This window comes from Miscanthus floridulus, chromosome 13 (assembly GCF_019320115.1).
Source record: "Miscanthus floridulus cultivar M001 chromosome 13, ASM1932011v1, whole genome shotgun sequence".
NCBI classification, from domain to species: domain Eukaryota; kingdom Viridiplantae; phylum Streptophyta; class Magnoliopsida; order Poales; family Poaceae; genus Miscanthus; species Miscanthus floridulus.
The window spans coordinates 9154844-9180580 of record NC_089592.1 but is presented as its reverse complement, the minus strand read 5'-3'; the positions used below and the strand labels follow the sequence as shown (position 1 = coordinate 9180580).

Sequence of the window (25737 nt, the reverse complement as noted above, 5' to 3'; positions counted from 1 at the left end):
TTGGAGGTAAAGAAAGGTGGAGGTCTAAGTACCACACTAAGACCAGGTCTCAAGTGTGGGGGCTTGGAGTCCAAGTTTGGATGGGGACCTAGACCCCTCGATAGGAGTGAAATGGGTTGGTCTCATTTGTGCCTGGGGTACAAGCGAAACATGTGTTTTGGGTATTCAGTTGGGATACATTGGCTCGTGAATCGCTGTTTCTGTGAGACGGTATGGTTTGGCTATGGTCTAGCACCATAGTAAGAACTAGAATATAAAAGATGGTAAAATAGTTCTATTTGCTCAACCCTTGCTTAAAGGTAGAACTGGTGCTTACCTAGAAAGGTTAGCTAAGAAAGTAATCATGACTGCTAGTAAAACTTGACCTTAAGGGTGCACTATTAGTAATGCTTTTCGCAAATAAAAGAAAACAGCAAACCATATTGCCTATCATATTCTTGAGAGTCAGAAAATATTCCCACTAGTCAGGTAAGTCTTGCAAGTACATTATGTACTCAAGGTTTATTTTACCCTGTTGTAGGTGCAGCTTGAGGAGTTAGCTCTTGTGTGGATTATTCTTCTGGTGGGCACATATGGATCCATGTATCATTTCCGCTAGATGATTATTACATTCCACTGTTTAATTATTGCACTCTAAACTCTGGTATTGTAATAAATAATTTTCAAGACTCTATGTTGTATAAAATGGACTAAGTATTATAAGCTCATACTCATTATTGGATTCTGGATGTAAAACATGGATTGTTTCGAGTTCTCCCTTTGGGTGTGCTCGATGAAACTACCCATTTTAGCCTTTTTTTTTGGGGCGTTTAGTGTCTAGTGAAAGATGAGCGCCTTCAAAAGTGTGTTATTATAGGCGGTTCTGCCACACTTACTAAGGACTTGACTCAAGTAAAAGACAAAGCGGAGCAAGCCCAACTTCATTAAGATAACATCGTCAAGAGAGTAAAGAAGCTTGATGAAGGACAAACCATGGTTTGCTATGTATACCACAAGGAAGGCCACAAGTCCTATGAGTGCAAGGTGAAGAATGGGGGAGGAGCTAGGAAGAAAGAGAAAAATAAAAAGCAAACAAGCAAGCTCTCCAACACCTACACCAACAAGGTGGACAAAAAGGCCTCCACACCTTATCTCTTGAAGAAGAAGAAAAATGGCAAGGTGGTGGCCATCAAGGTGAATAAGCAAGCCAACAATGGGGCCAAACGCATTTGGGAGCCAAAGGAGATCATTTCCAACATGAAGAGCACCAAGAAGGTTTGGATCCCAAAGGGGAAGTGAGAAGTCCGATGGACTTCGGGGAATTTGGAGACTTGGCAAAGTTTGGGTGTATTTTATGGGGTGCATCACATCGGATCATGTAATTGCCAAGTGGGTTAATGAATACTATGGACCCAAATTTCCCTTCCCATGTTAGGTAACTAGATTTAATTTCTTGCAATCTCAATTAGCATCTAGTTCCTTTTCATGCCTAAGTTTGCATTTGCATGCATAAACTAGGTATATCTTATAGTAGGCTTGCTCGGTTTCACTCTTAACCCTTGGAGCAAACCTACATGGTTTAAATTGCTTAGAAGCATGGCACATAGCTTATTTTACAATTATTTATCTAATATGTGCCAAAGTCCAAATTGTAGATAATTTCCCCCGAATATCACTTTTGAAAATGATTATCACATTCATGTGATGTCATTTTTCAAGTGGCATTTTTTATTCTAAAATCAATGTGCATGTCTCCTACAAGTATTCCATGCTTGTATGCACAAATTTAGGGGGAGGTTACTCTACAAGTTGGATGCTTTGAGACTAACACTATTTCAAGCTTATCATATGTGTAGTAGTCACATTGCAAGGAAAATAGAGTCCCCGAAGTTAAGCATCATGCTTCAAAAATCCACCACCTATTGCAAGTGGTGTCAATCAAATTGATTTCTACATGTGGTATTTCTAAATCGATATCATCATGTTGATTTCACTTTGGTATTTATATGCTTTCTCCATGCATTATATAAATTAAATTCCCTTGTGCATTAATTTGCCAATTATGCATATATTTCATCCTCCACCATATGTATGCATATATTTAGGGGGAGCTTAGTCTATGTAATGTGAGAGTCAAATTTTGTGACCTATTCCACTCCACATACAAAGGATCACAAAGTTTGACCCTCACTTGTGCTACTAATGTCTTTCTTTTCGGTGTTTGATTTCAAAGAGAGAGAATTTGTAGGACCAAAAGCAAGCCCAATCATAATAATTTATAAGTGGTAATGGTCCAAGATAGGGAGAATAGTGGATTATGGAGTTAGGGGGAGGCTTAAGTCCATAATGCCATTTGGGGACATTTGCAAGGGCAAGACAAGTTTCCAAGGTTTTTCATAAGTGGTATCCTTTTACATCATGTAAACTTGCCTTTGCATTGCATCCTAGCAAGTAGATAGTTTTTTAAATTTTTGCATTTATTTTTATTTACTTGCTTTGGTCGTGTTGTCATTGATCACCAAAAAGGGGGAGATTGTAAGGAAAATAGACCTAGATCCATTTACTTTAGATTTTGGTGTTTGATGATCAACACAACCAAATTGGACTAATATGTTTGCTAGTGTCTATTTTATAGTTCAATAGGATGCAACGCGGACTTGGACCAACTTTGGAACATGAAGAAATTGATCAACACTCAATAGAAGATATTGGAGGAGGTATTGACAGCTTAGGAGAGAAGCAAGGAGTCCAAGACATGAAGATGATGATGCCCCGATGAAGAAATGTTGTAAGGGACCGTGACGTCAAAGAGGAGGGGGTGAATTAGGTAACTTAGAAATCTACTCTAAACTATGGCCTCTAGTTTCACCTAGTCAAAACCTATGCAAGAAAGTAATCTATCTAGATGTGCAACTACGTTTTTGCTAGGTGTGTTGCTATCTCTACCGCAAAAGAGTCTTGCAACCTAGGTTCTAACCCTATCAACTAAGCTAGGAAAGTAAAGCACACAACCTAGGTAACAATGTAAATGCGAAAGGTAAAGATGAGGTAGAATGCAAACTCCCATTGATGACTCTGGTATTTTTACCGAGGTATCGAGAAGCGCTCAAGCTTCCCCCTAGTCCTCGTTGGAGCCCCTTGCAAGAAATCCCTCGTAAGGGCCAAGCTCTCGGTCGGGTAACTCCATGGATTGCCCCGGGCCTTCCCCACGCGCAAGTGGGTCTCCAGTGTGCCTTCCGTCAAGCCTCTCACGGACCTCTCCCTACCATCTTCACTATCAAGCTTTCGGCCAAACCGTCGTGGACCTTGTTCCCTTCGGTACACGGTGGTGGCCACACCATAAATGCGGTTAGTGTGATCCCGTAAGACTACAAGCCCCTCCGATATACAACAATGGTGCACGCAAGCACCGAGTGATAAGAGGTGTGCAAACCTCACTAAACACTAGACCTAAACCTAGAGCAAGCGTATAAGCGGTGGTCTAATCAACCTAAGCACTTCGCAAAAGCACCTACGCTAATCACCTATTGAATCACTAAGCACTATACCAGTAGAGATCACTAAAATGGTGTATCAACACCCTTGGTATGTTTCCTCAGCTCTCCACAACTCAATTGGCCGGTTGGGGGGTCTATTTGTAAGTCCCATGGAGAAAGTAGCCATTGGGGATGAAACCCAGCTTTCTGCCATTGACCGGACGCGCAGATCGTCCTGATCGGACGCGTCCAGTTGTCCCGACTGTTGGCGTTCACTGTTGATCGGACTCTCTGGCGAGTTCGGTCGCTTACCATCTGACATGTTTGGTCGACGTTTCACCGCTCTAAAATATCTCTGGACTCGATTGGATGCCACTGCCTGGCGCGTCTGGTTGTCTACAGTTGCCGTGTCCGGTCCTCAATGAGTTGTTGCCGCAACGACGAACAACGTCCGGTCGCTGCTATTGATGCCTGTTGTTGCCGAGCAGCCGATCAGACACGTCCAGTCCTCATAAGGGCCACGTCTGATCACCTATGCCGAGCTCGTTTCTTTGCGATCTTGCATCTAGCTTGGTTCCTATCTTCGTGCTTGGACTTTGCTTGGTTTCTTGGGTCTTCTATTATGCTTCTAGGGTCTTGCTTGAGGTGTTGATCATTGTATCATCACGTCGCCTTCGTCCAAGTCACGTTTGCAACCTATTGGACTACAAAACTAACACTCGCAAACACATTAGTCCAATTTGGTCTTGTTGATCATCAAACACTAAAATCCAAAGTAAATGGGGGCAAGGGTCAATTTTCCTTACAAACGCGAAGAAACAACAAGATGGGGCACTGCCCTGGTCACCGCCCTAGGCATGGCGGTGCACAGTCAGGGGGTGGCGGTGCCACCAAACAGAGGGCTGCTGCAACTAGAAGGAGAGGGGGAACCGGACAGCAACGTGTGCACCGCCCTGGCCACCGCCATGGGGTGGCGGTGCACCGGACAGGGGATGGCAGTGCCACCGCCCTAAAATTCTAGAGAGCAGTGAAGGGGGACTCGGGCACCGCCTCGGTGAACAGCACCCCAACGGTCGGCCTGTTAGTGAGCAACAACTAATCCGCGTGGCGGTCACCGCCCTATCCGATGCCTGGCACCGCCCTGTCCAGTGACCACGCAGAGAAGAGGATCTCAGCCATAACGGCTAGTTTCGACTTGGGGGCTATAAATACTTGCCCCAACCGCCCATTTGAAGCGAGAGGGAGCTGAGGGAAGATAGGAGGGTGTTGCTACACCTCATTTGTGCTCTCCACATGCATAGAGCTTAAAGATTACTTGGTGATTAGCGCAGGTGCTTTGCGAAGTGCTTAGGTTAGTTAGACCACACTCATATGCGCTTGCTCTAGGCTTAGGTCTAGTTGCTAATGAGGTTTGCATACCTCTAAACCCAAGGTGCTTGCGCGCATAGTGTTTGTACTCGGCGGGGCTTGTAGTCTTGCGAGACCACACCAACCGTGTTTGTGGTATGGCCGCCATCGTGTACCGAAGGGAACAAGGCACACGGCGTTTCGGCCGGAAGCTTGATAGTGAAGACGGCGGGGAGCGGTCCGGGAGAGGCTTGCCGAAATGCACACCAGAGACCCACTTGCGTGTGGGGAAGGCCCGGGGCTATCCACGGAGTTACCCGACCGGAAGCTTGGTCCTTGCGAGGGGCTCCAACAAGGACCAGGGGAAGCTTGAGCGCTTCTCGATAACTCGGTAAAAATACCAGAGTTGTCGACGGGAGTTTGCATCTCTACCTCATCTTTACCTTCCGTATTTACATTGTTACTTAGGTTGTTTGCTTTACTTTCCTAGCTTAGTTGTTACGCTAGTGGATCGGGTTGGAATCTAGGTTGCAAGACTCTTTTGCGGCAGAGATAGCAACACATTAGTAAAATCGTAGTTGTACATTTAGATAGATTACTTTCTTATATATGTTTTTGTTAAGGTGGAATTAGAGACCATAGTTTAGAGTAGATTTTTAAGTTGTCTAAATCACCGCCTCTTAGACGTCCGGGTCCTAACCAAAGTACTGGCTGCAATGTGCTGCCTACCGTATCAATGCCTGTAACCACACTCTCTAATCCATCAGTAGGCCGTGTCCTTATCCTATCTTGTGCCCTTCAACCGGACCGGGAGTCTGCCCTACACTGCTGGGATAGCTTGTAGTGATCATAGATCATTGTAGGGGCCTCCCCCTCTAAAAAGATCCAAGATCCGGCCTTGGGGCGTCCGAATTGACCCTTCCCTTCGTCGTTTAACTTTCGTTGGAGCTACGAAGATAGGGACAGGCAGGGAGACCCTAGCATACGACATTGTAGTTAAACTAAATCACAAGTCGCGTCCAATAATCCTGTCTGAGAAGGAAAAAAAAAATCTCTCCAGGTCCATCCAACTGTTTCCATGGATAAGACATACTCCTATACATATGCTGGTCTACTTTAGAAACCTCTTCCATAGTTTGCCACTTACATGATTGTTATTACAAGTAGTTCCATTGGCCCATCAGTACTTTGGAATGATGCAAGTTTTGGCTTGCCCCATCTGTCCTTTGTCATTTGCATGAGCAGGGAGTACAGTACAGTGGTACCAAAAAAATAATGTTTAGGTGTGATCCTATATATGGCCTCAAGTCCTAACTTGAGATTATGTTATGTTACTGTTAATAAGCATGCTAGCAGGGTGAACAATTCTTTTTTAAATTTTGTAAATAAAAAAAAAGTTTCACAGACAATGCCCCAGTCCACATGCATTTGCAAGACGAGTAGAACTCAGAACGTTTTAATTCAGTTCACACAACATGCTGAACAAATAAGAGGAATGTATGGCTAAGCCGCGGACCGGGTGATTATTATGCTAATAATTTGAGCTCATAAACGCACGAGCAAAGTTACAAAATTATAGAATCCAATGTCCTGAGATTTACATGAGAAACAAAACAAAAACAATAATTGGGGGGAATATTAGAATCCAAAGAAGATCAATAGTTTTAGTGTCGCCTTGTCCTCTTCTCTTTCTCCTCTTTGGGTTTTCTTGCTGTGGAAAAAGAGCACCGGATTGGATTAGGGTGTGCACTGTGCACAGGGGAAGGCTCTGCATGCAGTGACTGCCACTGGAGTCTGCAAGGCAAGCAGACAAGAGCCACAGGACAAGAGCTGCTGAGCCGTGCATTTGAGATTCTCCTCTAAAAGGTCTATGTATACACTATTAGACTCCCATTCTTCCCATACCACATACTCTTGTTTCATCACATGGAAAGCTAGAAAGGCAGGTAAAAAGCTTCATCACATACTCCTATGTACTAACAGTCCAGTAAATTCTGCATTCTGACGGCGTCTTGCTCCTGCTGCCTGTTGTTACTGAACGCTGCTGCGGTGCATCTGCAAGGTCCGTGTTCAGGATCTCACACTCTTTGGTCCAGCTTTACCGTGCATCGTGCAATAACTGGAGTGAGGTAGGGCCAGCCAATGAACAGTAGCGGCGGCAGTAGACAGTGGACAAATGCGTGCATGCTTGTGCGTGTACAGTGGCCCCATTACAGGGGCAGCAGGACAGGATCTCCATGGCAGAAGGACAAGCTGCAAGGACCAAGGTCTCTTCATGGCGGTAAGGCCCGTAGGTAGGGCAAGCAAAGTTAAGACGCCCCCACTTCAATGGATGCGGCGGGTGGTACTTGGCTGCATGCGTTGTGCCTGTGCAGATCGTCAAGGATGTGATGATCATGGGTGGTAAAACTGCAAGCACAACAGTCTGCGATTTAACAGCCAACCAGAAAGTCATGTTTGGTCTTTCCAGAAGCAGAAAGATAACCCTATTTCCAGAAGCAGAAATAATGGTGTATATATATCCTCATTTCTGTGTGCATGAATGCAATATATACAAATGTACTTACTGGAGCAAAAATGAAAAGCGTAGGACATAAAACTATATTGATAGGCACTGCATCTAATCAAATGGGCTTAAAGTGTTCTGTAAACACTATCTGCACTAAAAGGAAGGCACCAAAGTAAAGAGACATTGTAGAGCAGAGTACTACAGATGTAACTGATATTTACCTAAATATAGGAATTGACACCAGCACACTATCCTTTGGAAAATGGAACAGTGACATCTGCAAAGGGTAAGCCACAGCATGATATATATGACGAAACCACCCAAAAAAAATCCAAAACCTAAATGTGCTCATTCCCAGGATTCTTTAGCAGTTTATTAATAACGTTTAGAGTATTAGTAGGTTGGCAGTCAATAAGCAGAAGAAGCCAGCTCTAGAGCTTAAGCAGACACTTACCTGAAGATTCTCATAAGCTATTGAATATTGTCGACCAAAATCATAAAACAATCTTCAGATAATATCAACATCTAGAACCTATTCATACACCTCTTTATGCATAACAATACAAAATAACGGCAACAAGCAAATGCACCATGGCACAGAGTAGCAGTGAAACTCAGTTGTTTGTCCTGGTGACCTGAAGAGCCAGAACAGGGTGCAAGCGACAACAGGCCAGTTCCATATCAAGACGCTTACAGGGAGAATTGCCATGGACCACATTGAGCCATGCCAACAAAAGTTGTTCTCATGGCTACCCTCCTATGGAAGCATTATAATATATCTGGACACCACAAGGAAAAATAAACTCATGCATGCACAGCAAGGAACCAGAATTAATCCCATATTTAGGTAAAGTGAAACAATCTCCTTACACCAGTTGCTAGTCCAAGTAAAGGTATAAATGCAAGGAGGCCAGCCATGATTCATCCACCCCCTGCCCCCAAAGATTCATACCACGAATACCATAATTTCTTCAGCTCTTTTCTAGCACTGCGGAGAACTGTAAACTGTCTCCATGCAGTGGCACTCTATATGGGGTGCAGTCTTATATGTGTGGTGATGAATTAGTACAAAACTTAGTATGGAAAATTGGTAGAGTATCACATCTAACTGTCTAAGAGTGTTGGCACATAGATATTAAAGATTCTGTTCACGCCATTTGCTTGTTCAAATGACAACATAAATGCAAGAGAGCAAAGCGGCCCAAAGATTCGTAACAGAAATAGTTTGCACCGGGTATAGTCCCAGACCCTGACCCACCTGGACCTTGAATTATTTGTTCTTTTGGATAATGCATCTACTGTGTAGCAGAAAGATAGGAAAGCACACAAGCATACAGTGAAGAATGGTGGAGAGATTAGAGGCCTGGGATAGGATGGATGTAGAAAAAGGTTACAGAATAGAAGAGGTAGATACCAAGTGAAAGCAAAATAGAAAGGAGTAAGAACTTGCAATGCAATAAACAATGGCACTTAACCATCCAAAAACGCATGAATCCAAAAGGCAAATGCAGCAAAGAACCAGCCAGTTCTATGTCAACTTTTGAAGCAGCTGACATGGAGTGTCCATGCTGAGCACAAGCATCCTCAATCCAACGACAGTTACTGTCGCTGATGCTAACCGTGCAGTTGTGTTTTTGCCTGAAGACATACCATATCCCAGCAGTGAGCAGCCCCAACAAACATACACAACTTATATATGCTGTACAGTTATGCAGAAGGTAGTCAGGTACTGCGCTAGTTAATTAAGCAAATGAACAAGGTTTCTATATATAGCTCGATGTTGATGTCATTCAGTGGCTACAAACTACATGTTTTATCCCAGCTGCAAGGACACAATTTAGTCATGTAAATGTTTTTCTGTAGACAATGTGAATGATAATTGATCTCCACATCTAAATACTGTCCTTTCTAGTCTAGGATTCAACGTGAAAGAAAAAGAAAAAGAATTAGCGAAGACAAAAGCACAGAAGGCAATGACGAATGAACTACTAAATCATCTTCTGCGTGTTCGAGAAAAAAAAAACTACTATATCGTCAACCTATCTCATAGTGCGTAGAAGGTTTGCTCTCACACTAAAATGATGATTACCTATGCAGGCAACATCATCTAACCATCATATGTGCAACATAGCAATGACAAAAGCTAACAGTAAACATCATAGATTCATAGGCAAAACTATTTTTTCTTGAACGTTTTTCCTTGTATTTCCCTCAACCTAAAAATTTAATTATGAAAAAACCTACAAATAACAATAGAATCCACTGCAATGTATATTTACAAATTAGCATAACTAAAAACTCAGAAAGTATAGCAACATAATTTCTAATATCTAAAGCATTACATGATGCGAGCTACTAAAATAAATACATTCAGAGGGATACTAACTCATCATGAAGACCTCAAATCTTTTGAATAGTTAAGGTCAGCAATCAATCAACCCTCTTTGGTCGCCGCTACAGTTGTGCATCAGTCAAGGAATTCCAGGACACGACATCCTTAACTAGCATATCATTAAAGACAGATCTTGCACAGACCAGATCACCGCAAGCAACATATAGATGAATCAGCGAATTGGAAACAAAGATGTCCAGAAGAAATCCAAGTTTTATAACATGGTTGTGCATCTGTTCACCTTCCTTGTGAGCATAAGTTTTTGCAAAAAAATTCGATGCGAAAGAAATGTCAAGTTGTCTGTGGCACCTTTTGGTGCATCACTCTGAGCAAGGTCTCTGAGTAGAGTAAAGAAAAGTTGTTGGTAATTCTATCTGCTCAAATATTTTATGAGTAAAAACCAAATCTGATTACTGAAAAGCATAAGATCTGATAACCTTGGTGCAGGCCAGAAAGTGCATGGAGCTTCTTTACAGCTTCCATCATTACAAGACGATCTAGTGAAAGAGGAGAAAGAATTAGACATTACGTTCACTTCACCTGCTTCCTGCAAGGAAATGTAAGATAGGTAAATGGTCTAACAAACAGCTGTACTTGGGGTGAAACAGTCATTTTGGAGGTGGAAACAAGTGAACAAATGCAGCATGCCTTTGAGGCTTATTATGAGGACACAAAGAAAACGAAGTGAGATGGCACAATGATAGTGCTGAGTTAACAAATATGGGATTGCAGGCATATCATTTATGACAACCTATCTAGCAGCCAGAAAACAATAAAATTCACAACTGTTTCTTTATGTCGGCTTTGCCCACATGCTTCGTCTGGAACGTGCGCGGACTAAACGGTCGCGCACGCCGCAATGTCGTGAGGGAATTCTTGGTCCAGGAAAGGGCCACCCTCGTCTGTATCCAGGAGATGAAGATCTCCGTCATGTGTAACTCCATAGCTAATGAAACGCTAGGCACCGCCTTCGACTACGACTATGTCCTAGCGATCGGTGTGTCTGGTGGCATCCTGCTAGGGTGGAACACGGATATGTGGGCCGTGAGCGAGGTCGCCAAAGGGCGCTTCTCGATATCGGCCAAGATCGCCGAAACAGGGTCGTCAAATACACCGTGGTGGACCACAGTTGTTTACGGCCCACAGCCTGACCACGAGAAGGTGGAATTTCTCGATGAATTGCTCTCCTTCTGTGATGTTCACCCTGGACCTTGGTTCCTGTGTGGCGATTTCAACATGATTTACCGTGCGCAAGACAAGAACAATGGACGGCTTGATCATCGCTGCATGAGGCGCTTCAGGTCGTTCCTCAACCGAGCGCACCTGGAAGAGCTGCACCTGATCGGCCGGAGGTTCACGTGGACGAGTGAGCGGGAACGTCCAACGCTGGAGCTTCTAGATCGGATGTTCGCGTCGATCGACTGGTTTGAGGCGTTCCCAAACCATGTTCTCAAGCCCCTATCATCCGATTGCTCGGACCACTGCCCGCTGCTACTACAGATGCATGCGTTGCCGGGGACGAAGCGGCGCTTCCGGTTCGAATCCTTCTGGACTAAGTTGCCCGGTTTTCTTGACACTGTGGCGGCTGCTTGGACGCCAACGCCCAGGGACACAGACCCTTTTCGGATGCTGGACTACAAGTTCTAGAACGTGGCAAAGGCTGTGCGAGCTTGGAGCAGTACCAAGATTGGCAGCGTCCGCCTACAGCTTGCGATGGCGCGGGAGGTGATTCTATCGTTGGATGAGGCCCAAGAAAACAGACAGCTAGCGCAGTGGGAGAGTGACCTGCGCAAAACCCTCAAGTTGAGGGTACTGGGGCTTGCGTCCTTGGCGCGCACAATCGCCAGGCAGCGATCGAGGATTCTGTTCCTGGCTGAAGGTGATGCAAACACCAAGTTCTATCATCTACAGGCCTGCCATCACAGCCGCAAAAGCGGGATCGATTCATTGCATGTCCAAGGGGGCGAAGTGGTCACTGATGCGGCAATGGCCGACACACTTTTGACTACTTCAATAGCATCATTGGCGCTAATTTTGAGCGCTCCAGAAACATTAACTTGGCGGCCATTGGGGTACCAACCATGGAGCTCTCGGCCCTGGAGGCCTTATTCACCGAGGAAGAGGTTCGATCCGTCATTATTGAGCTGCCAAGTGACAAGGCACCGGGTCCGGACGGATTCACTGGCCTGTTCTACAAGAAGACTTGGGAAATTATCAAGGACGACATCTTGATTGCTTTGAACGCGTTCTGGTCCAGAGATCGAAGAAGCTTTAATCACCTCAATGACGCCTTCATGATACTGTTGAGGAAGAAAGATCACCCGCTGGAGATCAGAGACTACCGGCCCATAAGCCTCATACACAGTTTCGGTAAATTGGTGACTAAGTGCCTTGCCAAGCGACTGGCGCCCATGTTGGATGATTTGGTGATGAAAAATCAGAGCGCATTCATCAGGGGCAGGCGCATACATGACAATTTTCGTCAAGTTCAGCTTGCGTGCAAGGCCATCGATGCTCGACGGACGCCGGCTGTTCTGCTAAAAATAGACATTGCCAAAGCCTTCGATACAGTGTCATGGACATTCCTTCTGGACGTGTTGCGTCACATGGGTTTCGGGCAGCGGTGGCGGGACTGGATATCCGCCATCCTGTCTACATCCAGCACCAAAATCCTCCTCAACGGCCGGCCGAGGAGGAGAATCTGCCATGCGCGTGGTCTCCGGCAGGGTGATCCCCTCTCTCCGATGCTATTTGTCCTTGTCATGGAAGTACTCAATCGCTTCCTGCGCTGGGTCGAAGGGCAGCACCTCCTGTCACCGTTGCGCTGCATCGACGGTGCACGGGTCAGTCTATACGTCGACGACCTCGTGCTCTTCGTCGCTCCCAATGCACGTGATCTGCAATTGGTGAAGGCGACGCTATCTATCTTCGGATTGGCATCCGGCCTCTTCTCAAACCTCGGCAAGAGTGTTGCATGCCCGCTGCATTGTAGCGAGGCTGACGTCGCAAGAGTGCGGGACATCCTGTCATGTCGGATAGAGGGTTTCCCCTGCCGCTACTTGGGGGTGCCACTATCGATCCGCAAGCTCAGGAGATCGGACGAGCAGCCTCTCATCGACAAGGTGGCTGCCCGTATACCCACATGGAAAGGGAAGCTGCTCAATATCACAGGTCGGACGGCGTTGGTGAAGGCGACCATGTCGGCCATCCCGTTGCACATGTCGATTGCCCTCTGCCTATCCCCGTGGGCGCTCGATTCGATTGACAAGCTTCGTCGAGCTTTCCTTTGGTGTGCCTCAGATACCATTGGCGGAGGCAAGTGCAAGGTCGCTTGGGAGATTGTCTGCCGCCCGAAGGACTTAGGTGGCCTGGGCGTCTCCGACTTACGGCGTACCGGCATCGCCTTGAGGGTTCGCTGGGAGTGGCAGGCTAGGGCGGATGGTCCCTGCCGCCACACATCATCAGAACGTGCAGTGCGGGCTATGTTTCAAGCAGCTACTGTGTTGTCCCTAGGAAACGGGGAGTCGACCCTGTTCTGGACTGACAGATGGTTGAATGGTTCGACCATCAAGGACATTGCGCCGGCGATCTTTGCATCTGTGCACGCCCGGAAGCGGAGAGCAACTGTGGCAGAGGCGCTCAACAACCACAACTGGGTACATCATATCACTGGACCTTTGACGATGCGGGTGCTTCTGGAGTTCGACCACCTTTGTGACTTGCTTGAGAACGTACATCTATCTGACGTGCCAGACACTTTCTGCTGGTCGCTCAAGGCAGATCGTGCCTACACAGCCGCATCGGCTTATGGTGCGATGTTCTTGGGCTCATCGATGCCGCTCGGCGCCAAACAAATTTGGAAGACCTCTGCCCCACCGAGGGTGCGTTTCTTCTTCTGGTTGGTCATGCATGGACGATGTTGGACGGCCGAGCGGAGGTTTCGGCATGGATTGCAATACTCCGCCACTTGCATTATCTGCGATCAAGGAATTGAGACGATGGAACACATCTTGCTTGGCTGTTGCTTCAGCCGAGAAGTTTGGGATCATTGGCTCAGGAAGCTTCATCTTCAGGAAGTTATTGTCGTACAGGAGGAGCCGGTTATGCAGTGGTGGCTGCGTTGCAGAAAATTGGTCCCTAAGGCCGCTCGTCGTGGTTTCGACTCCCTCTTCTTTCTCATCGGATGGTTGATTTGGAAGGAGAGAAACGCGAGGACTTTCGGCAGGGATACTACATCGCCGGCAGGGCTGCAGGTGGTCATTCAGGAGGAGATACACGCCTGGTGCTTGGCTGGCTAAAGCACCTAAGGACCCTGATGGCGGCGACTTGATCCCAGAGTAGCTCTTCTTTGTCGCAAAATTCATGATTGTGTAATCACACTCGCGTGTTCTGCTTTGCTTGTGTAGCTTCTGGCTTCGGTAACCTTGGATTACCGTGGCCATAAGGATTGTAACAAAACTCCTTTCTGCTTAATGAAAAACGTGCTTCGGCACGATCGCTAAAAAAAGTTGGTATACTACAGACAGATACTTAAAGTGGTAAGGTTGCAAGAAAATTTGAGAGAGCTTCTTCCTCTCATCAGACTGAACAATTGACAACTACTGAATCTCACCAACTAAAGCAACCCTAGCAACCTTAATAGTTTTCCTTTTCCTCTCATTCAGTAACTTCCGTGCTTGTTCAGCATCACTGAACCTACCATATTGGACAGCACTGCAAAATCACCTCCGCATTCTCTTTCTAAGTCTAGTATCTTCTTTATAGCCCTCTCCCCCATCTCAACTTCTCCATAGTTACTGCAAACACCCAACAGTATCCTCCATACAACTGCATTAACCTGTATACGGAACCCATTGCTTGGCCTCACACAACCGTCCAGCCCTACCAAGCATGTCTATGACGCAAACAAAATGCTCGACCCCTGGATCTATACCGTACTAAAAGATCATGCTTTTAAAAAACGCTAACCCTTGCTCTATCAGCCCCCCATGAGTGCAAGCATCAATGACACTCAAGAAGGCGACTCTGTTGGGCTGGGCCTAATCCCTGCAAACAGCTCAAGTGCCTCAACTGACAACCCATGCATTGCAAAACGAGAAATTATGGTGTCCATGGCACTAGGTTTTTCTATCCAGCATTTCATCAGACACCTTTAGCGAGTTCTGCACCGGAGCCAATCTTAGCAAACAAGTCTATGAGCGAATTCCCAACGAAGACATCTGACATGATACCCTTCTTCTAACAATAGCCAAGCCTGGTCCATCATCTGCCATGATAACTACTAAAACAGTTATCTCACTCGGGCTAATGCCTCCTGCCATCATCTGGCAGAAAAGAGAAACAGCCAACAGCCTCGCATAAAGGCAGGCACGCCGTACACCTATCAATCAGCCTGGTCCATGAGGCAACATTGCTGCAGGGCATCTGGTCAAACAGAAGCCTTGCATAGCCAACCTCACCCATCCGGCGAAGCCAGTGATCATCACATTCCATGAAACCACATGTCCACATTCTTTACCGGCATTTCATCGAACACTTTCCGTGCTTCCACCAAGCGTCTAAAGACGTCATACACATCGACGAGAGCGGCTTGTACGTAGGCCTGGAACTCGAACCCCTTGCGTACCACAAGCCAATGGAGGTGCGCACCGGCTCGAGGCCACCCCAGATGTGCGCAAGCCTTGAGCACGAACGCGAAGGCAAATGTGTCATCATCACTCATCAGGCAGGGGCAGGTGGTGGCGCGCGTGGCTGAAGAAGCGCAGAGCTTCCTGCGGGTGACGTGCAGAGCTTCCTGGGGGTGAAGGGCCGTGGGCCGTGGGCCGTGGCCCGTGGGACGGTGGGAGTAGCCGAGTAGGCACTGCCTTGTTTGAATTGAATTCGAAGGCTTACCTGCGAATGGCACCCGTGATCTGATGTTTCTCTTTCTCTTCCTCTTCTACAAGTGTTTTTTTTTTGGAAACTTTCTCGTGTACAAGTGTTTATTAAGCTGTTAAGTGTTATGCATCACAAACCTAACTAATCGGGTTCATTTTTCTTCCTTTCATCAGCAGCTAATTAAATTCTAATTACCTCTTGATAGCTCATTTGTCCATATAATGTTTAAATTATTTTTTAATCCTAAATATGTCGACCACAACGCCAACAAAAAAGTAAGTAACGAACAAGAAAAAAAAATCAAGAACTATCCCACATGACCTGAAAATCTAAAAAAATGGTTCACCCATACAATCCTCGTCTTTTTCCCTTGAAACAGAATAAGAAGCGTTGAATATGAAAGCAAGATCTTAAGATTAAGCCACCGTAGACACATCGCTATTAAGAGCATGCGATTTACCTATCATGGAAAAAAAATAACCAAGAATGCAAGTATAGTTAAGAGTATGTTTGGTTAGACTTTTTAAAAATGTTTTTGCTAAAAAAACGCTAAAAGCTAACTAAAAGGGTGCAACCTGTATAGAGAAGAAAACTGTTTTTTTTTTCTATAGTACAATTTTTAGAGCATCTAGCACCCTAGAAAGGCTGCGGATTTCAACTTCTCAAAATTACACCGGTAAAGAGCGTACCTCTCTGCTCCTCTGTTCCGTACCTCGTTCGCGACGGACTGCGACAGGAGCACTAGGGTGCGGGCGGCGGCGGCGGCGCACCATTTCCGGCGGCGAGTTCCTCCCGGCAGCAGGTTCCTCTCCTGTGGCCCTCTCCTCCTCCCCGAACAATCGACGGCCGCGGCCGCATCCAGCCCGGCTGTGCGCCGCCGCTCGTCGGAGTCCTCTCCAGTCTCCAGCGTCCCTCTCTGCCCTATCGTCCTCCTCCCCGGACACGTTGTTTTGCCGGCTGGACACCTCCAGGTACTCAACCCCCTCCCCGCCACCCCCCCCTGCTGTTCAGTGCTCGCATTGTATGGACTCTTGTGAAATTTGTGTTTTAGGTTAAGTGCTTGTGTGTATGGATTGCTGGGATGTTCCTGTTCAGTGCTCGCATGTACAAATTGATGCCAAAATCCCCATGCTCTGTGCTCTGCTTGTTGTTCGCTAGTGTAGTGTAGTGTTGTGCACCAGAATTCATAAACTTCTTCGCTGTACGCCGTAGCCAACCTGACAGCATTTATGAATGGTCAAAGCACAGAGGCAATCTGACAGCACTTGTATTCCTATTAATTTTTTGATGCTGTGATCAGTGTCCAACCTGACAGCATTTGTGAATGATCACATATCCAATCTGACAGCACTTGTATTCCTATTAATTTTTTTGATGCTGTGATCAGTGGGATAATTTTTTTTAACACATTGTTGTTGTGATAACTATTTTGCTTGATTCAAGCATGGCAGAGAGAGCGGATTGGAGTGATACCAATTTGAGGCATTTCATTGATATTTGCAAAGGAGAGATCGAGGCTGGGTTCACTAGAGCCGGTTGGGAAAACCTTGTAGACAAATTTGAGGAAAAAACTGGTAAGAGACTAACAAAGAAACAATTGGAGAACAAGTGGAATAATATGAGAAAGGAATATACATGGTTTATGGACTTGAAAAATGCTGCCACTGGACTTGGATGGGATGATGCAAAGCAAACTGTTGACTGCTCTAAAGAATGGTGGGATGAACACCTTGCTGTAAGTTTTGCACTACATTTTTCTTTACTCAATGATCATGACTCCATATGGTTGCACTTGCTAACTTTTTAAATTTAATTTCAGAGATGCAACAATACTGAAAAGGGTATCAAGTGCAATCATATGAGGTTCCAAAAACATGGACCAAAGCACCTTGATGATTTGCATATTATGTTCAGGATTCATGTTAGTGGGACTACTGCAATTTGTCCTGGGGACATATCATCGGGTGAATCAAGTAATGATGATGATGTGACTGAAGTGCCAAAAACTTCAGATGCTGAGGATTTCAAGTTAGCTGCATTCAAGAGGGCAAAACCAAGAAAGAAGAAACACAAGTACTCCTCAAGTGCTACTAAAGAGAAGGATGAGAATAGCCCATTCTTTCGATTGTTCAGAAATACATGTCTGAAGATCCAATCTGCAGCAGAGAAGATCACCACAAGTTTTGAAGCATCATCGGCTCCTCCAACCAATCTGGTCCCTAGCATTGCAGAGGCCATGAAGATGGTGAAAGGCTGTGGTGTGCAAGAAAAAACTGCTTTGATGCACACATCCATGTCCTTGATTGTGAAGCCTGAATTTAGGGAGGTGTTTAGCTTTGAAACTAATGAAGGGAGGTTCGATTTGCTTGAGAGGGAGCATGAGAAGGAGATTTTGGTCCCTAGCATTGTAGAGGCCATGAAGATGGTGAAAGGTTGTGGTGTGCAAGAAAAACTGCTTTGATGCACACATCGTCCTTAATTGTGAAGCCTAAATTTAGGGAGGTATTTAGCTTGCTTGAAACTAATGAAGAGAGGTCAGATTTGCTTGAGAGGGAGCACGAGAAGGAGATTTTGGTCCCTAGCATTGCAGAGGCCATGAAGATGGTGAAAGGTTGTGGTGTGCAAGAAAAAACTGCTTTGATGCACACATCGACGTCCTTAATTGTGAAGCCTAAATTTAGGGAGGTGTTTAGCTTGCTTGAAACTAATGAAGAGAGGTCCGATTTGCTTGAGAGGGAGCACTAGAAGGAGATGATGAACCTCATCTAAAATATTTTCTTGTGTTGAGAAGGTTAAAGAGGACCGTTTCTGGCCTTATTTCAATGGCACGATTGGAGCTATAGATGGTTTGGCACCAGGCAGCAATTTCAGTCAGAGCTGAGGTGACGATTCATGCTGTTGCCTTATTGATCGTCTGGTCAGTATAGAAGGAAAGGAACCGAAGGGTCTTTCGTCAAGAACAATCAACAGCTTGAGAGTTAGCAGTAGAAATCATGGAAGAGGGGAACTGCTGGGTGTCAGCAGGATTCTGATCAATCTTGTCTTGGCTGGCACGCATGCCCAGTTAAGATGTAGCAGCTACCTAGTCGCACAACAGGACCAATGTAATAGGAAGCCAAGAGGGCCAGGTGTAGCTATGTGTTCTTCTCTAGTTGTGTTGGCACTGGATGCCGTGGGCATCAAGTGCAATCACCGTCTTGTACTATTTCTACCCTCTTAATGAAATACATGCATTGTGGAGTCTTAAGCCAAGCTAGTAATGTGAGGAGAGGGAGAGGTAGACCGAAATTGACATGGGGGAGGCAATAAAAAGAGATTTAAAAGTTTGGGATATACCTAGAAATCTATGTTTGAATAGGAGTGCTTGAAAAGCAGTTATTAAAGTGTCTGAACCGTGACTGGGGGCTCTTGGTGGATTTCAACTCTAATCTACTTCAACTTGTTTGGGACTGACAGGCTTTGTTGTTGTTGTTGTTATTGTTGTTGTAATGAAATACATATTAAGCATGTTCGCGAAAAAAAAGCTATAGACAGTTCGCTTGTCTGCAGACGATGTCGTTAACCATACATGTCACATAGATATAAATCTCAGAATGTGCTTGCTATATGTGACTTTGACATGAGGTTTATTTTTGTGATTGCTGGTTGACTGGCTTGGCACATGACACAAGGTTCTTGGATCATGCATTAGCAATTTTTCCTTCGTTTCTCGTGGCTCCTAAAGGTAAATATTTTTTTACTAAGTTACCAAATAATATCATTATTAGTTGCTTATATTGAATTGTATTCTTAGGAAAATATTATCTCGTTGACTCTAGCTATGCAAACCGAATATAATATCTTGCCTCTTTTAAAGAAGGAAGCACATATCATATACCATAATTTCGGCTTCGGTGTGGGCGTCCACCTCAAGTGAAGTACGAGATGTTCAATTTTTTACATTCATTCCCTCGGAATGTTATTGAGCATGCTTTTGGAGTTCTAAAGCAAAAGTGGCGTATATTGATGGCTATGGCAAGTTTCTCTAATATCATTCTTGCTTGCATGACATTGCACAATTTTATTCATGATAGCAAGTTGCATGATAAGAAGTTTGATAGATGTGATGTGGAAGAGGAGTATCTACCACAAGGGCCATGTGCGGCAGCACAAACATCAGGAGATGACTGATGAGGATACTATGAATACCATTCGCCCTAAGATAACTAATGATTTGGTTAGTATGAGAAGGAGATATACACGGTGACACAGGACGTCATTATATGAACTATATGTCGTTTGTACTAATCTAGTAATCTATTTATATGGACCCTATGTCTACAGCGGATGCAATATATTAAAAAAATCTTTCCCCTTTCAAAATATTTATTTATATGTGAATAACTGAATAGATTAGTGTCTTACGATCAATTAGCATATAATCAGTCTACCTTTAGGAGCATTATACAGCTATTACAACCAAAGGGCTTTTATATTTTTTTCATAGCTCTTAATAGTTTTTTCACAGCTCTCAAATAGTTTCTCAGAGCCTAACCAAACACATTGCTCCCACCATACTAAACTTAATTAAAATAAGCTATTTTTTCTTTCATCATAAATTAAATTGTAACTACATTCTGACGACCATTTTTCATATAGTTCTCCAGTTTATTTTTCTATTCTATTCCAAAAAATATGTCAACCATGACATCAACGCAAACAGAAAGTGAAGAAAAAGAGGAAAAAAATTCAACAACCATCCAAAGTGATCTAAAAACGCACTCGAAAAGTCAGCAACTTTGTTTTGTCATCTTGCGAGCGGCCCACGAGTCGTCCACATCTCCACGCTCCCACCCACAAAACCAGGCCCAAACCAAACCCCTCATGGCCCCACATGTCATCCTCCCGCCTCAACCCTAGCACCGGCATTCCGATCGCGACCCCACATGTCATCCACCCACCAACGACCTCACTTATAAATACCCTTCCGTTCTCAAGCCCACCACGCGCCCCCAACCTTTCCGGGAAAAAAAAGAGAGAAGGGAGACCCCCAAATCGGAATCCGCACCCATCCATGGCCGCCGCCGCCCTGCTCCGCCGCTCGCCGGCGGCGCGCGCGCTCCTCTCGCCTGCCCTCTCGTCCCGCCTCGTCGCGTCGAAGTCCCACTCCTCATCCCCCGCGCCGCCGCCGCCGCCGGCGGCGAAGGTCGCGTCCAACACGAAGACCTTCTCGATCTACCGGTGGGACCCGGACTCGCCGTCGACGAAGCCGCACCTCAAGGACTACCAGGTGGACCTGTCCGACTGCGGGCCGATGGTGCTGGACGCGCTGCTCAAGATCAAGAACGAGCAGGACCCGTCGCTCACCTTCCGCCGCAGCTGCCGCGAGGGCATCTGCGGGAGCTGCGCCATGACAATCGACGGCGACAACGGCCTCGCCTGCCTCACCAAGATCTCCTCCGCGTCCTCGGCGTCCACGGTCTCGCCGCTGCCCCACATGTTCGTCGTCAAGGACCTGGTGGTGGACATGACCAACTTCTACAGCCAGTACAAGAGCGTCGAGCCGTGGCTCAAGCGCAAGGACCCGCCGCCGCAGCAGGGCAAGGAGATCCCGCAGACCAAGGCCGACCGCGCCAAGCTCGATGGCATGTATGAGTGCATCCTCTGCGCCTGCTGCTCCACCTCCTGCCCATCCTACTGGTGGAACCCCGAGGAGTACCTCGGCCCTGCCGCGCTGCTCCACGCCAACAGGTATACCACCACCGCCGCTACCCCCTTTGATACTGTGATGGATGATTGCTGAGTGATGTGTGCTGGATCTGTTTGATGATTGCTGAATGATGTGTGATTGATCGGTTGCAAGTCATGCTCTCCTGATCATGTAGTACTTCCAGTTGAAGTGATGTGTGTAGATTGTTTGATGTAGTTGATAGCTTAGCTACGTGAGTCTGGAACTGATTGTGATCCAGGTAGGTTGCCAATTAAAATGATGAGCGTAGATTGTTTGATTTATTTGATAGCTTAGCTACGCCAACTTGCTTGGGACTAAAAGGCTTTGTTGACGTGCCTGAACCGTGACAATGGGCTCATGTTGGGGTTCAACTCTAGCCTACCCCAACTTGCTTGGGACTAAAAGGCTTTGTTGTTGTTGTTGTTGATAGCTTAGCTACGCGAGCCTGGAAATGATTGTGATCCAGGTAGATTGGTTATTGGTCTGATGTCTTGATGAATCGTTTGATACTTAGATGTGATGATCCTATGTTGTTTATCTTGGTGGCAGTAACATCCATGAGAAGTGGCTTCATGATCATGATTGGGTGGCTGCTGTGACTATGATCTGATGATATTAGTATCATTACTGAAGGAAATGTGTTGAATGCATTTGTACAGAAGATCGCTTAGACAGCTTTAAAGGCATTGTGGTTCTAGTATTCTTCTGGCATTTAGCTTATGAGCACCGTACAACTTAAATTAACTTATGGTGGATGTTTTGGTGAATCTATGCCTCTGATAAATTTTTGGGCAGTGGTGTGCTAAACTGCTAACCTCTCTTCCAGTATAGAGAGTGCTAGTTTCTCGCTTCATCACCGTAAAACTACAATGATGATCAGGCGAATTTAAGATGCTAAAGCCAGTTCTTGTGGATTTGTCTGCACTTGTTTCCCTTCAATGATAGTTGCCTAATATGATAATTTTTCTTTGTTCGAAGTTTTAGGATGTTGCTAAGTCCATGACACGTTCACCCTTTTTAGGCTTCCGCTGTGGGGGACGCTTATCAAACCAAAACCCAACATGTTCATGCACCTTCAAGCTCGAGGATATCACGGGGTGTCAGAGAAGAGAAACCTGCGGGACCACAAACGTAGATTGCTTGCAGAAAAATATGAGCTGAGGGGAAAGCTGTATAAGGCTGTCTGTAGGGACCCTGATCTTCCATTGGATATGCGGGAGAAGTTCCGCTATAAGTTGTCCAAGTTGCCAAGAAATAGCTCCATGACACGCCTTAGAAACCGCTGCATTTTCACAGGCCGGTCTCGCGCTGTCTACAAGAAATTCCGCATGTCCCGTATTGTGTTCCGCACATTGGCGAACAAGGGTGAACTGACGGGCGTAAAGAAAGCATCGTGGTAGATGTTAACGAGCCAGTAGAAAAAAGAGCTAGCTCTGCAGTAGTCCAGGAAAATAAGGTTGTTTACATGCAATCTTTCAGTGTGTGATCCCTGAAACAATCTTTAAAGTTTCTGACCAGCAGCCAATTTTATTTAAGTACTTTAGCTGAATCAGTGTACTGTACTGTGTTTTTTGGATGTTCTGCACTTATGAAGTTAAAGGATCGGAACTTGTTTCTGAATGCAGAAATGTTTTTTTTCCTGTTATCTTTACGCTTGGGTTATGAATATGCTGCGCTTGTTTCTGTTATCTGCTATACTCTGTACTTCATGTTGCTAAGTAGTTACCACCTCACTCCAAAGCTTACATCACGCGTTCAGAATGATTGTGAATATTGTATGCTTAGGGTAATCATGACTACATAAGTTGTCTGTATTGTGTGTTTTTACTTGTTTCAGTGGTTGTTTGGCTACTTCCATTCTACCTTCGGGACTTCTCAGATGTCTGTTCAGCATTGCGAACCTTGCTGATATGTTGAGTCATTTGTTATTCTAGTGTCTTATTTGATTGTATGATTCATACATCAGCTATTTGTTTCATCTTACCTCTGTTTAATTTATTTGATTTGATGTGCACATGGAGGTTTGTGTTAGATCATAGGAACTAAGATATGGCAGTTAACTTTCATCAAATGATATATAACCAACTTTGTTTGCAATTAGGGTAATTAATGAACATTATTGCTTTTTGGTATGCAATATTTTACATTCCTAGAGTCAAGCTGGGACTACTCAAATTAGTTAATAGAGATAGTTTTGTATGCATTAACTTTGTGCTCCAAAAATGCTGTTTGAATATCACCTTTTAGGTAATTACTTTTACTGCCTAATAATTATAAGGAACTGGTTCTCCTTGACAGACAGCATATCTATAAATGCTACATGCTGCAGATCTATGTAGAAACCAAATACTGGTATTAAATGTTTAGAATCTAGTTCACTTATTTTTGTGATTGCGTTTTCAAATTTATCTCCAATGGAGTGATTGAAGTACTTGCCCCCTTTGGTTCAGTTTTTGAACTTTGAACTTGTGGTGCCCAAGTAGGGCATGCTTGGCATACCACGATGGGTCTTGTGCTATAAAATATCCATTCGTTGTTCCAGGTGGATACAGGACAGCCGTGACCAGTTCACCAAGGAGCGCCTGGACGCCATCAACGACGAGTTCAAGCTCTATCGCTGCCACACCATCAAGAACTGCACGCATGCCTGTCCCAAGGGCCTGAACCCGGCAAAGCAGATCGACACGATCAAGAAGCTCCAGTTGGACGCCTGAAAGCGAGCATGTCTCCCCTTCAAAACGAACATGAAACAAACCTGTGAAAATCTGCAATAAACTTGCCTCTCTCTTCTTTTCGTCTTTGTGCCGTGGTTTCTACCTGACAAATAATTCCCGATTGGGGCCTGCCTCTCTGATGGGTGGTAGTGTAGGGAGTGAATAACTGCTACCTTATTACATTTTGATGCTGTATCTAATTTGGTCTGCAATGCATTGTATGGATTACTGTCATTCGTGGATGATTTTCATTTAGCATTTGCTTCACATGCTTGTATACCGAGCAAAGTCATTACTTGTTGGCGCGGCGCTCGTTGGTGCTTTCCTCCTAACCGGCCCAGCCTTTTTCTGCTTCACACTGGGCTCGACCACCTCGCAATCCGCCATCTGCCTTGAAAAAGTATTTGGGCCTGCTGGGCCTTCCAAATGTGAAGTATTCGGTTTTAACTGGTATGTGAAGCGATCTCTGAATATGAGTATATGAAACGTGTTCAGTTAAATGTTTGAACAAAGTTAGTTTAAAAAAAAAAAGTTTGAACAAAGTTGCAACGTATTGTTTGTATTTTGGAAAGCTTCTAATTAACATGTGGGATTTCCAACTTGTGTCAAACTATCTTGAACTACTACTAGCTTTCAGTGTCCATATAACACACTAGAGTTATCAAATTTGAAACACTTGCAAAGTTTGTGACTTTGCTCTTTTTCAGCACCCACCATATTGTAATGGTGTTTCATGATAATTCACAGTGCATTTACACTACTTGTTGATTCATTGTAATTGTATTGCATGATAATTCACAATCTGAAATAGACTACTACAAAATAGAAGTAAACAAAATAAGTGAAAGTACCTTAGTTATTGTTGCCAGCCAATTTGTCCCTTAGAATCTTCAGGCCAATCACATGCTCAGCTCTAATCTCCTCTATCTTCTCCCTAGTGTACGTCCATACAAATAGTTTTTGATATGATTCTAGTAAAGACACCTCCCTCAAGCCTCGATGTTTCAACTTTCGCCTTAGAAATGTGTTGCTGGGTCTCTAAGAAGTTCTCTTGTCGTTTTTTTTGTTGCAGCTTGAATGTCAATGTATTTGACTCTACCTTCACCATTAGTTGTTTCTTATATTAGCATGTTTTGTCACTATAGGACGTTCTTTTTTTCCTACATTTTCTCGGAGTAGGATCAGCAGGTCCATCTTGATGTGGTGGCAGAGCCATCTATCGCTTGGCTTGACGGCTCATCACTGACAACCACAAGTGGATTTGGAATCAGGAAAATGAAGGATATTGAGAGGGGCTGACGTCGATTTCACGGGCTCAACAGACATCAGAGGAGGGCAGGAGCAGCTGGATTGAAGATGATTTTCGCGCGGTGGGACATAGCTTCACGCGTAGTGGATCTCAATGTGGTAGAAAATGCAAAAAGAAGAGTTGATAAGAGGGCGATGAGGCCAACGTTTGTTGCCTTGTGCTTATGCGAGACGAGTGACGAAATAGTCGTTGCCTCAGTTTCTTTTTGCACGTTCTGTTTCCTCCACATAGGATGCATGCTGACCTGTATATACAAATAGCTAAGCTGAGCTGGCCTCGTTGGGAACTCCTTTCGGGTTTGTTTAGATGTTATCGGATTCACCTCAATCCACACGTGTTGGGATGGATTGAGGTGAAACACACGTGGATTGATGCAAATACGACTACATTCAAATGAAGCCTTAGAGACATATATGCCTCCACG

The 25737-nt window shown here is 45.0% G+C and overlaps 2 protein-coding genes across 4 annotated transcripts; both read left to right on the top strand.

Moving 5' to 3' along the window:
• The first annotated feature begins 16247 nt into the window (after positions 1-16247).
• Positions 16248-18978, top strand: LOC136501414 (L10-interacting MYB domain-containing protein-like). Of its 2 annotated transcripts, none has more exons than XM_066496935.1 (3): positions 16248-16551; positions 17024-17315; positions 17400-18978. In XM_066496935.1, exons 2-3 carry the CDS (start codon positions 17025-17027, stop codon positions 18039-18041), a joined length of 933 nt encoding a protein of 310 aa, XP_066353032.1. In that variant the 5' UTR covers positions 16248-16551; position 17024; the 3' UTR covers positions 18042-18978. The 2 variants fall into 2 exon arrangements, with proteins under 2 accessions (XP_066353032.1, XP_066353033.1); XM_066496936.1 differs by having other exon boundaries at positions 16346-16551; positions 17032-17315.
• Positions 18979-20547: 1569 nt separating this feature from the next.
• LOC136501215 (succinate dehydrogenase [ubiquinone] iron-sulfur subunit 1, mitochondrial) lies at positions 20548-24238 on the top strand. Of its 2 annotated transcripts, none has more exons than XM_066496713.1 (2): positions 20548-21310; positions 22312-22839. In XM_066496713.1, exons 1-2 carry the CDS (start codon positions 20634-20636, stop codon positions 22688-22690), a joined length of 1056 nt encoding a protein of 351 aa, XP_066352810.1. In that variant the 5' UTR covers positions 20548-20633; the 3' UTR covers positions 22691-22839. The 2 variants fall into 2 exon arrangements, with proteins under 2 accessions (XP_066352810.1, XP_066352811.1); XM_066496714.1 differs by lacking the exon at positions 22312-22839 and adding an exon at positions 23833-24238 and having other exon boundaries at positions 20551-21310.
• The last annotated feature ends 1499 nt before the right edge of the window (positions 24239-25737 follow it).